At 39.6% G+C, this 13,085-nt stretch overlaps 1 protein-coding gene across 4 annotated transcripts in view; it reads right to left on the reverse strand.

Moving 5' to 3' along the window:
* Positions 1-1,273: 1,273 nt before the first annotated feature.
* Positions 1,274-13,085, reverse strand: part of BICD1 (BICD cargo adaptor 1) — a 185,999-nt gene continuing 174,187 nt past the window's right edge. For 2 of the 4 annotated variants that reach the window (XM_054842780.1, XM_054842799.1), the window contains 2 exons: positions 11,891-11,966; positions 1,274-4,711 (listed from right to left, as the gene is read on the reverse strand). In XM_054842780.1, the coding sequence (XP_054698755.1) occupies positions 4,624-4,711; positions 11,891-11,966 (164 nt within the window). In that variant the 3' untranslated portion in view covers positions 1,274-4,623. Of the gene's footprint in view, positions 4,712-11,890; positions 11,977-13,085 lie in introns of all 4 variants that reach the window. The other 2 variants (XM_054842789.1, XM_054842818.1) reach the window with 2 other exon arrangements.

Raw genomic sequence — 13,085 nt, forward strand, 5'->3', positions numbered from 1 at the left:
TTTGTCAGTTTGTCACTTGGTTGCCATTAGATTTAATGGAGGAGATTTTCAAGAACTCCACAGGAAACAGATTAAAATCCAATAAGGATTTAAGCTGTGCACCTCAGAATGAAAGATACAGACTCACTGTGATAGTCCTCTTGCCTTTCTAGCAGGAGGAATATGCAGGTCGCACAAGAAATAAGAATTTTCTAGCTTAGTTATGGATATGGAAAAGCTACATGACATTAAGAATCTCATGCATGCATTTTACATTGCATATTTAGATGCACGTGTGCCTGAAGGCAACACGCAATCGCTTTTTTGTTTCTTTTCCACAGGATGCTTAATTATACTAAAAAAAACCCCAACCCTTAATGGCTAAAAAAAGTTTGAATATTGTATATCCCTTTCAGACTCACTGCACACACAGCAAAGGAAAACTGAAGAAAAGTGATGACTGGAATTTTTAAAGAGGTAACTATAGCAATTAGCATACTTCAAAGGTAAAACCTCAGTGCCTGCTGTTCTCAAGCAAAGATTTCCGAAGCACAAAGGAAAGAAATTTACTGTAACCTCGGTGGATATGCATCTTCCGCCAAAGAAAGGAACAGACCTCAGAAGGGCTGATACAGTCTATACCTTATGCCAATGATCAGTCCAGCTATCAATCCAGTGGCATTGGTAGCACAACTACGGACTTTGGCATTGCACGCTGAACGAAAAGGGTGGTATCAAAATAAGGGCCCAGACTCGCGAGTATCGTTCCCAGTGTGAGAAGGACTGGGTCATATTTTGCTAACAGCTTCCTTAAGTATTTGCAACATAATTATCGTGAGCAGCCTTCACAGGTGAGGTCATGTTTCGTAAGTGAGGTTATATTTCATAATATAATCTCCTCTCTGTTCACACTTAAATAAAGCAAATGGCTTAAACAAGTTGGCAATTTTTTTAAAATAAAAAAATAAACTGAAAGTCATCTTGGCATTAAAACTTGCAGCGTTAATTGCAGTTTCATTCTATGAACCCTACTGTATAGCTATGATTACATTAATTTACTGTGAAAAATGTGATGGGAGAAAGCACAGAGATGCCAACCTGTCAATCAGATCAATCAGAAAGAATATCACTATTGCCTCCATCTAGAAGGCAGAAACTTCTATACGATTAGCATGAAAAATGGTAATACTTCCTCTTTCTGTAAAACCTCCATTTATCTTCTGACTGATAGAAAATATATTTTCCATACTATTACATTTTACAATGTATTTATTCATCTTTTTCTCCCCTTATATTGAAATCATTTCTTTTCTTTCCACATATTTCCTATAAACTGGATTTCCAGAAGTAGATCATTTCACTGAACAAGGAATATTTTTTCACTACATCAGAAAATAAAACCCAAACCAAAATGCCCCAGAACTGAATAGGCTATTCCAAATCCAAAGAAATTTCAAGGCCATCACAGAGAACAAAAGCTGCATTTCAGATACAAAAGTCAGAGCAGGATTTGAATCGCTTCCTTACTGTATAGGGCACATTTCAACATTTCTGAGTATACTCAACCATTAGTTACAAATTTATGTATAGTTTTTTTCTTAATCTTTAAAAATCAGAATAGGTATCAACACACCATAATTTAATTTTAAATGGGCAAGACATAATATTTTGCATCCATTAAAAAATCAGGCTTTTGTTTCTGGTTTTGTCTGCATGTAAATATTTCCTACAAAATCTCTCACAAAGTAGTATGTTATCAATCACTATGTAATAAAGAAGAGTTTATCATCTCAAGTTCAAGATATATATTTTATTTTGTACTGGTTAACTGACAAAAGTTGTCCCAGGAACCTACACAGTTTTATAACTTACAGTGCAATAACTACAGCCATTTATACATTTAAGTTGGTTTGTTTCTAGTTCTCTTACGTTTCCGACACTTAAGTTTTATTACATATTAAAAATGTAAATTGAAAACTTAGAAATGAAGAATTTAAAGCTTAAGAGAATAAAAAATTTAATAAACCCATTTATTTCTATAAAACGGGGCCACAGTTTCTATACCATTGGATGCTGTTTCGTAACTCTTAATCCACGTGGACGTACCAGTACGATGTTTCAATTTCCCAAAGCTGCTCTGCAAATCACAACTGGAAACAAACACATTCCTAAACAACTGTTCCGATACAACATTTTTTCCAATAAATTTGTATCTGTATAGAAAGGAAATTTATTTCACTGAATTTCTGCTTAATCTAACTTAAATCCAGGGAAAATGCGTTTGATTTGGATATGAAAATAGGAAAAACTATTCCAAGTGCAGCCTGCAGTAACTGTATTCAAAGTGCAATGCAAATTCTTTGTCTTGTTCACAATATACAGTAGCCGTCTTTGTTGGACGCAAACGTGGCCACTGCACAATATTCATACACCAGTCTGGTCAGGAATTCCGAGACGCTTTTTGAAGGTGGCATTTGCCTCAGACAAAATGTTGGTTTTTTCTAAAAATAAAAATCAAAATAGCAGCCCATCTCAGTGTCAGACATTATGATAGAGCTGAACAAGGTTTCACTTGAGTTTTCTATGAGAAGACAACACGTAGGTTAAGTATGATACTGAATAGCGATGTAAATGTATACGAGAAGAATCACACGAACCACATGGAAACCGAAGTCGAAACACTGCCGAGTGTTGTCTGTTTGATCTGATCAGAATTGGATATCAGTTTGTTCCTATTTTCTCCACCTCTGACTCTGAATGTTTTGTTACAATAGCTCAGCTGCTTTGCCAAGGTTACATGACATACGTTGTTGATGACATAGAGTATTTCTATTTACAGCACCTTCATTACTGGTACTATGGTAATAATGATTTGTTAGGCACACTGAGTGGTCACCGATTCTTTCCTCTGCTGATGTTTTGTGTGTCGGAACATTTGGTAAGCACTAACAGAAGACTGACTTCATTTTCTCAGAGTCAGGCAGAAAATGAAAGAATTATTCCAACCACCCCTGCAGCAATCTTTTTCCCCCAGCTGCTCTGTACCTTAGGCTGTTCTCTGTTTCCCGCTTCTCGGTCACACATATGCTGCAGAGAAGGAATAAGGACATGTGGAAATATCTAAGCCTTTCCTCTGTAAATAAAATTAAGGCCACCTGACAAAGCAAGGAGTCTGCTAGTTACCAGCAAGTAGGCAGGCAGGCAGTACTGCAGACTTTTTTTCGCGCTGATGACCAGACAGGATGCCCATCGATGCTGAACCACGACCCCCTACTTAGCCGCTTGCCTTGCTGTCAGGTACTGTGCAAAATAAATTCCTCTATCCTTGATTCTGTTCTGAGACTCACTACTTTTTAAGAAAAAAACCCCAGACGTACTCAGCTTTTGCAGGAAAGAATCTTTAACTAGGAACACCGTGCACTGTTGCGATAGAGTCTGCGTAGCGTAGATCACCTGAGTATTTGTCATAAACTGACATGAGCTAAGGTTCTGTGTCTGTTGATTTTTGGCAAGGAAAAAATGCACTACAGTAAAGTCCTACTAACTTTGATCCACACCATTAACCCTACCTGCATGAGTTCTTTCACCACAGAATACTTCACTCGAAATGCATACGACTCCGCCATTCACACTAGCCTTTCACAGTAAGGCCTCGAACTAGTATCCTGAATATGGGAGCGGGAGGAGAGAATGTTTTTAATTAGCACACAACATTTTACTTGGTTTAGATTTTCTTTCTCAGGTACCAAATAGAAAGTAACCCCAAAAAACAGCACCAATTCATCTACTTGTCTGAAACGCAAAAATATAATTACAACGCAAGCAAACAACTGAAAACAAATCAATACATCATCCTTTCATCTCCTTCTTAGGCTTAATAATTATCTTTCAGTGAAGAGCTAGAACAAAACCAGAAGCTAGTGTAATAGGAATTAAAAAAACCCAAGTGCATAAACAATATCAGTGCAGCAGCAAAATATACAGTCATTGTTAACATTCCAATTCAACCCATTTCCAACATTTTTGTGCAATAAAAATTGGCCATATGCTGACCAATGCAACAAGCTTTTTTTTAATATTAACATGGTCATTCTTCACGTAAGCTATTTCTGCTTGTTTTTAAAAAATAAAATCAATTAAATACAACTCTCAAAAGAAAAAAAAAGACCGTATTTTATAAACACAAAATTCTGGTGCAAATAAAGTAAGAAATAAATATCACACCCTTAATGACAAAAGGAAATTTGAACTGGTTCCTATGGCTGAACTTAGAGGATGTGAGGGTAGGATTTTTGTAACATACTTTTTTTAATATTGGCTTAAGTCTCTCATTATTTCAGAGGTAAAGCCAAGCAGCTGGGAGGAACATTTTTGTCGAGATGTTAAATTTCACTACACTTTAGTTGTGATAGCAAAGTTTGAATACAATCAGAGGAACCATAAAAAGTCTTCTTGATAGGTTGGGCTCTGTGCTTTGTGTTCTTCTTCTCAACCTTCCCTCAGTCGCCAGAGCAGGGGATACGAATCCAGGCTTGTCAATGCAGCAGCAAGGCAGGACCGCCCACCTGCTTGCTGGGAACAACCCCAACCTTTGTTGCGTGAACTCCACTCTGTTTGCGTTTTCTCTTACGTTGCGTGTGAAGATTAGGGGTAAGGAGGAGGTTTAGAGAGACAGTTGAGAGGGGCACACTGAGAGCTGGAATGTGGCTGCTCTTCTGGAAGAGCATTAGGACTGAAAATTAAAAAGAAAAGAGAAAAAGGCCTTAAAATACACGGCAAACTTTTTACATGCACGTAAATAGTACAAGGCTGGAAACGAACTTTAAAAGCAGATGAAACCTCATCTCTAAATCTGTATCCTCAGATACACAGTATACACAGAGAAAATCCTCAGTGCGCCCAACTCGGTGACACCTGGATGCGGACATGAGATGCCACAGATACCCTGCTTGCCAGCTCATGTACACAATTGTCGTTTGCGTGCTCTGATGAAAAATGTTGCGTGGAGAAATGAAGGCATGTGCAAAATGGGGGAGCAAATTTGAGGGACAAAATACAGGCGCCATCTTTATGCGAGCATTAAAGATTTTCTATATGCAACTGATCAAATTGTTTGAAATGAAGGATAGTGCCAGTCTGGAAATCAGGTTTCATCACTTTGTGAGAATGTAATCTCTTACTGAATGCAACCTATTTACCAGTACATTAATACAAATACGGTCTAAGCTTCCTCATCAGGCAACATAACTATTACAGAATTTGTAATTAACACTTCCAAAGGGGGGTGGGTGGGTGGGGTGTGTGTTTTGTTTTCTTTTGGTTTTGTGCTGTTTGAATCCTCTTCAATTCCATCATATACTTTTGTCATTTGACTGTTTTTCATGTAGAATTTGTCTGATAACAGCATTCCCCCCTTAAGCCTCTAAATGTGCGTTTATAGCAGACGCTGACACATAGCGCAGGGAGGTCTGAATTAGCTTTCAGCAAACCAGGTGGGGCTGGAGTAGCAGCCTTGCAGTGGCAGCACAAAGCGAAGGGGCAGCTAACACGAGTGTACTCCACTTCTTGGTGCAGAGTTCCGGGATGCTCCTGCTAGAAAAGCTCTGGATACTCAGGTTTGCTCATTTAAAGGCAGCTCAGCAGCCTATGCTACACTACGGTAGGCAATGTGGACACGGCTTAAGCGAGTCTGTCCCGTATGATTCCTCAGCCTTGGCCAGTCCTGTTTTAAAAGGGTGAACTTCAGCTCATCTAGCCAATGTCAAGCTAAGTGACAGCCATTAAACTTTCAAAGAGAGCATGTGGCAAAACAAGATACCAAAATAGAATGCAAGTAAATGCAATTTATAAAAAAAAGCCTAAACCAGTTCTTTAATGTGTCTGGGAAGTGGTTTTTTCCTAATGCTTCAAATGTTCTACAGTCTTGAAGTTATTCCAAGCTCAACAGTGTGACATATGATGAAGGATAATCATTCATGTCCCCATCTTCAAGAAAATTTGCCTTTTCCATTTTCCTTCTTTAGAAACCGTGCTGTTACATATTATCTCTGCGGCACAGACTATCGGAGTGTTGGCTGAAGGAACACAATTAGTCTATTGCTGAAAATGAATCAATTTGAAATGCCAGAGGTATTTGAAAATCTGCCACTGGAAATGCCAGTGGTACTGAAAATGTCTGTAGTTCCACTTACAGCATTTACTTAGGGAAACAAAGAAATGACATTGCACTCGCTTGAAGACAGACACAAGTGTGCACCATCACAATTAAGAAATTAGATGGCAATGTCCACAATTTCAAGTCAGAGAAGCCTAGGAGACTATGACCACAAATTCACAGGTATTACAATTCAGCAGGAGCTACAGTCCTTCCACCTGTGGGCTTCTTTGAAGATCATAGGCCTGCATGTCTTAAGTCAGATTCTGTTCCATGTTAATGCTTCTGAAGATGAGTCTCCTGATTGCAAAACAGCTGGTGAGAGTGCATTACAGAAGCTCAGGACCTCACAAGCTTTGTTTTGTGCTCAGCTGAGTAGGTCAGTCCCAAAGGGTTTAGTGCTACGGACTATGACTCCTCAGTTTACATGTAGATTTAGTCTAACCCTAAGCACCTAGGCATAAATATTTAATCTAAAAATATTTTCTTGAACCTTAATAGTTGGACTTGTTTAATCAAACGCTCTGAGAAGACACCAAACCTGTCTTCACTAAGTAATTCTTTCCATGTCTGTAACTATCCTTTTCTTCTGCCATTCGGGGCAATCCCAAGCACAAATACAGAATGGATTGAGAGCAGCCCTGAGGAGAAGGACTTGGGGCTGTTGGTTGATGAGAAGCTCAATATGACCCAGCAATACGTGCTTGCAGCCCAGAAAGCCAACTGTATCCTGGGCTTCATCAAAAGAACCGTGACCAGCAGGTCGAGGGAGGTGATTCTGCCCCTCTACTCCGCTCTCGCGAGACCCCACCTGGAGTACTGCGTCCAGCTCTGGGGGCCCCAACATAAGGAGGACATGGAGCTGCTGGACCAAGACCAGAGGAGGGCCACGAAGATGATCAGAGGGCTGGAGCACCTCTCCTGTGAGGACAGGCTGAGAGAGTTGGGGCTGTTTAGCCTGGAGAAGAGAAGGCTCCAGGGAGACCGTAAAGCAGCCTTCCAGTACCTACAGGGGCCTACAGGAAAGGTGATGAGGGACTGTTTACAAGGGCATGGAGTGACAGGACAAGGGATAATGGCCTTAAGCTGAAGGAGGGTCGATTTAGATTAGATGTTAGAAAGAAACTCTTCCCTGTGAGGGTGGTGAGGCACTGGAACAGGTTGCCCAGAGAAGCTGTGGATGCCCCATCCCTGGAAGTGTTCAAGGCCAGGTTGGATGGGGCTTTGGGCAACGTGGTCTAGTGGAGGGTGTCCCTGCCCATGGCAGGGGGGTTGGAACTAGATGATCTTTAAGGTCCCTTCCAACTCAGGCCATTCTATGAATCTATATGATTCTATGATATTCTGCCAGATACAGCATCTAGAGAAGGATCTGGGCAAGATCTTTGTCTACTCCACTCAAATGAATCTGTGTCAGAAGTGACTGCAGATGGACCCAAAAAGTCTGCATTTACTCTCAAACTTATCCACTTACCAGGAGCCAGTTCCTGGCTTCAGCACCTCCTAAGTTTTCAAGACAGGCTTAGGAGAAGCACCAATCTTAAGTACTCCCAAGAAATAAAAGTGAATTAGAACTTTAACATCACATTTGCGGAAAACAAACAAGGAGGCAGTCATGTTACCCTACAAAGACTGTCTTACTCTCCCCCTCCTTGCTGCCCCATTTCTTTCTTCAAAGGACTTCTGTAATTGTCAGAAAGGAACAGAAACTCAACATTTTCCTTGCTCATTCGCAGAGATATGTTTGTCTTTTGGGGCTTCCTTCCCAGCTTTAAAAATAAGCAACACAAGATGTTCATGCTCTGAGGGAGTGGACTGGTGAGGAAACGGCCGTAGTGACTAATAACTAATTATGTATAGCAATGGCCTGAAAGATCTCTGAGACACGTGAGATTCTCCTCTACGCAAATATGCACAACCATAATAATGTTTCGGCATGACCTTCAGTACAAAGCCAGCCCTGACTGCAAATACTGTAATACAAACTATCTCAGACTAAACTCAGATTAGGAATCACTGTGCTTAGAATTGTGTTCATTTTCTCTTCATGGTAATTCTGCATTGCTTCTCACTTTGAAATACAAGCACATTTCTATGCACAGAACAAATATAAAACTTTGTCTCACCATTTCCTCTTTCAACCAATAATAAATATTAGGGAGATTAGGAAGAGAAAAAAAAATTACAAGGTTATCGGGCACCTTCGCAGCAACATATATACATCCATCATTTGCATTCCTAGTTCATTTGAATCTTATCCTAACACTCTACTGTTATACCATCCTCTCTTCAGAAAAAACCCAAACATACATCCAGTTCAATAATGCAGATTACTGTAGCAGCATATAAACAAAAATTACATCAGAATTGGCAAGTGATGCATGGCATGCAGCGTGCTTTTTATGGCAGTATAGGTGTTGTGGCAGCCGGTCCCGGAGCTGAGCTCTCAGGCACGTTGGCAGTCGCAGGCAGTAGAGGATGCAGGTGAGGTTAGTAACACGAAGCAAGAGAGAGACATGGAAGAACCTGAAGCTGTTGATTATTAACTGAGAATAAGGAAGAGTATTGTTACATTCCCCCCCGCAAGGGGTATGTGCAGCTTTTAAAACATTTGGTTTTAATAGACATTTTTATAAACCTTTCTTTAAAGGCCGGTATCATTTGGGGAGCTATTCATTCAGTCAATGAATGAAGTCTGTGTCATTTTTTGTGTTAGTATTATTGCCTGGTTTTAAGCAGCTTTCACTCCTCCCTCTGCTAAAAATGCTAATCATGTATTTCTAAAATCAATTGGAAAATAGCATGCAAAGCCCTTTGGTGTTAGTAAGTACTCTGTTCTCCGTCTTAAAGATGCCATTCACATGCAATATTGTCTGGCATTGATTGTAACTGTAACAAATCAGCTATGGAAAATATAAACAGACTAGTGATTTTTTGGAATGCAATCATTTTGCATGCAGTAATATTTTACCTTATTTTAAAATTATTTCCTATTTTATATGAAATAAAAACATTATTTCTTATTAAAAATTAATATTACTTTCATCTGCAGTATCAGGGTTTTGGGGTCTGTTTTTTTGTTTTATTAATAGATTACTTAGGTCTAGAGTTTAGCCTCTGATAATGAAAATGTGGTTTTCACTGCATTCAACAGAAACCTCAATATGGTCCAAGACAGATACACTCTTTTTAATATTGGATGATGGTAATATTTTAATCTTGTCCAATATAGTCCATCAGGCAGGTAGCTACAGATGCTAGGGAAGTGTGAACATTATCCAGTAATTTTCAGAGTAAGCCTAGACTGGGTTGCTTGCCCCATAGTCCTGGACCTAGAAACTGAGGTGATGCATGGAAGGCAGAGCGAGACTTTCACGTGGTTCACCAAAACCTACGCACTGGAATCAGGGCACTTTCACAGTTACTAGAAAATTCAGAGTTACACAAGTCCCACTTAAAATTCAGTATAGGCAATGGATGAGGGAAAATTCTCCGTATTTGATGTTAAAGTTCAGAGTGAATCTGTGTTATGGTCAGGCATATTAACTAGTTTGGACATGATTAGACATATTGCAGGGTGCAGAACAAACATCTGTGTGAATTACAAGTCTTAACAATCTGTTGTTTGATCCTGGGTGAAATGCCACTGAGAGGTCACGTTACTGCAAGAGTAATGTTAGAGACTTAAAAAACAAGCACCCTCTCTCAAAATGAGTGACTTCAGGGCTAGGCACACCTTTAATTTGCCTCATTTGGCATCACGTGATTGAAAGCACATGTGCCACACAAGGAGGGACTATCAGAGGATGAGGAAGGGCAATACAAGCTCCCGTCTTCCTCCTCTGCTGGATTTAGAAAATCTGAACCTCAGTAAGTCTAACTGGTTCTTCAAATGCCTTTAAATTTTACTCCATATTTTAATTACTTTATTTAAAGCACTCAGCAACTTATGCCATCATGCTGCCTTGCATTAAATCTGTTATGTTTCATTGCTTTACAAGGCTGTGCAGCTCTATGGCCGAGACAAGAGAGGCAACAGCGTTAATACATCAAAAATAGCGTGTTGTTTTCACTTCACCAGAAGCCTATCAATCTAGTGGTAAAAACCAATTGTCATTTGAAAGTCAGTAGTTCAGCTAAGTATATAGGTGTACGTCGTTTGCGGGGATGACTGATCTGATTTTTTTTTTTAAATATTAACCATATTTTTTAATTATCATTATTGTTTTACATATACCGCAGTTTTGATTTGGAAACATGGCGAGAAAGGCCTCTTGAACAACATTTCCAGTTCTGGCCGTAGCTAATGAGGTCTTCCTAACTGAGGAAGAATGCAGGGACAAAACAGAAAACCCTGAGACTTTCCTTTGGACCTTATCCCTTTCTGTGGGGTTGTTTGCAGAACAACATAAAGCTTGCAGGTAAATGTATAGCAGTAGTAAATCAGGTAGGTCTTCCATTCCGAGAAGAATTTTTAAAATTGCAGGAGTAATTGTTTGTTAGCGTTTAGAGAGGGATGGTAGCACAGCATATTCTCCACCAGGAGAGTAGCTCTGGAAGAAACTAAATAGGCTTTGGTTTTGTGATGGTAAATTAAATAGGGTTAAAATAAGACTTATTGACACTAAACCTCCACATATCCAAGCTCCAAATGATATTCTCAAATTGTTGTGACATCCAAAAATACAGCAGAAACCACTTCATAGGGATTTTAAAGCTTTTAAATGCAACTAGTGACTTTTTTCAGTGTGCTGTAAAACTCCAAATTGCAAACCAGTCAGTGGTACTTATCAGTTATAATGAGCTTCCACCAACTTATCAGTAAAATTTTCATAATAGCCATAAATAGTAAGAAAGTTAACAATACTTCCACTTTATAGGCAATAAAAAAGAGGCATAAACAAAGCAGCTGTTCCAAGGCCAGAGAGAGCTCTTGTGACTCGCAGAATTGGTGCTCGGCAGTGCCTGACGTGCAGTCTGAACGCTGTACCGTGCCCATCCCCCGTGGGCATCGCTGCAGACTCCCACGCACGAGAAGTTTAGTGCTGCGTGGGAAATAGTTTCATTATACATAGAGCTATAGATCCGCTTGGTCACTACAGATCAGGCTAAGGTCTAAAAATAATGTAACTTATTTCAAATGAGAGTACAGGCGTAAGTGGATATATGCACAGAATATTCCGTGAACAGATAAGGAAAATATTGCCATCTCTTTTTCCTTAGGTTGGTTTTTTGGTGCCTTAACTCAACCATCTCAGAAGCGTGATTTGGCCTTTGTGCCACCTACGAGTTTACTTTTAACAACAAGATTAAGAGCTGACTGAGGGTGGGTCTGAGTTTCCAGGTCAAAGAGAGCTTTCTCAGAAGTGTCTGCAAAAACCTCACAAGTGCCTTACAAAAAGAGAAACCTACACCTACCCTAAAATGAAAAGTCCCCCATTTACGTAAATTTATCCAGCGACAAAATAAAATCATTACTATTTTAGCATCATTGAGAAACTGTGCATAAAAAGACCAAATGAGGACTGCCAAGATCCAGCTTTGCATTCTTTTCCATATTTTTACATACATATAAACCCCTGAACGCTGCCATTCCTGTTTGTACTGTCACTGCAGACATTATCACTGTTCCTCGAGTTGTCAAAAGTTTGCTGTTAGTGAAGGATTGCAGCGGAGAGCTTTTGCGTACAGAAGAGGAAGGGAGTTGCAGACGTGCATGCAGCTATGTGCAAAGAGAAAAGAGTTAGTGAAGTTTACCTGACAGTCTGGCAATCTGGCCCCCTGGCTAGTTGTGAGCCGTGTGGCGGTATGGAGGCAGCAGGCTGCTGACAATCTACAAGAAACTGATAAATTAGACATATATACAGAGATTACAGAGCAAGGGGTTAGTAACAATAGTACGCAGGCTACGCGTCTGATGGAGAGATTTAGTGAGGAATGTGTTCTTGGTTCCTTATCTGACAGAAACACCTTTTTTCTGATAGTAATAACATTAGTTGTTGCATTTTTCTTTTCACGAGAAGCAGTAAAGACGTTTTTGTTTGTCTTCCCGTAGCATTGGCAGATTTTTGTTTAAACGGACAGCAATAGTGGGCTGTATTCAGGATCTGGGTTTAAACCTCGTACTCATCATTCTTCTGCTGGTGATGAAATCGTTCTGCTTACATCTAACATAAAAAGTGTCAATAAAGCTACCCAAAATTTCTGCAGAGAACTTACATCCTCATAGCAACAATTACAGATACCATCTCATTATGGTCATCGAGAAAAAGCTTGCAAAAAAATCTTTGCAACTTCTAAATAGTGCTTGGGAGATTACTTTTTATAGGGAAAAGGGAGAAATTGATATAGTCATTTTTCACTATTCTGTCTGGATTATTTTATCAATTCTCTGCCAAAGCAGTCTCCACATTAATCACTTGCAAAGATGCAAGTTCTAGTTCTTCATTTATTAAATAACCATAAAGCCAAATGATCTTTTATTGCTACATTTTTACAGTGACATTTGAAATATGAAGACAGCTTTAAACTCAGTAATATTTGTGGGACTCAGGGAAAGTAGTTGAACAAGACAACCCTGCTTTCTAGCTCACTGGTTTCTGGCAAATCTGGAGATCTTGGTAATTTTCCCTGCAGCAGCCTGGCCTTTCATTCCACAGCCTGTGTGATTCAGATTGTCAGGTCCTTTTGAACTATGGGTGAAATTCTGACCATCTGGAAAATACTGCAGGTTACTTTTTGTCTCCAGCAGGCTTTGCAGGTCTATTATCCTCTCAGACTACTTCAACCTGATCCTCAACCTACCTCTTCAGTGGAAAGGAGTTACTTTCCCCTTGACCTTAAAAATGAAACGACTAGACTTCATGTACTTGTAGAGAATTTGATTTTTGGTTTTTTTTCAATTGGTTGCTACTTAAACTCAACACCAGTAATCATTTCTCTTTACTGCGTG

Source organism: Grus americana, chromosome 1 (genome assembly GCF_028858705.1).
Source record: "Grus americana isolate bGruAme1 chromosome 1, bGruAme1.mat, whole genome shotgun sequence".
NCBI classification, from domain to species: Eukaryota; Metazoa; Chordata; class Aves; order Gruiformes; family Gruidae; genus Grus; species Grus americana.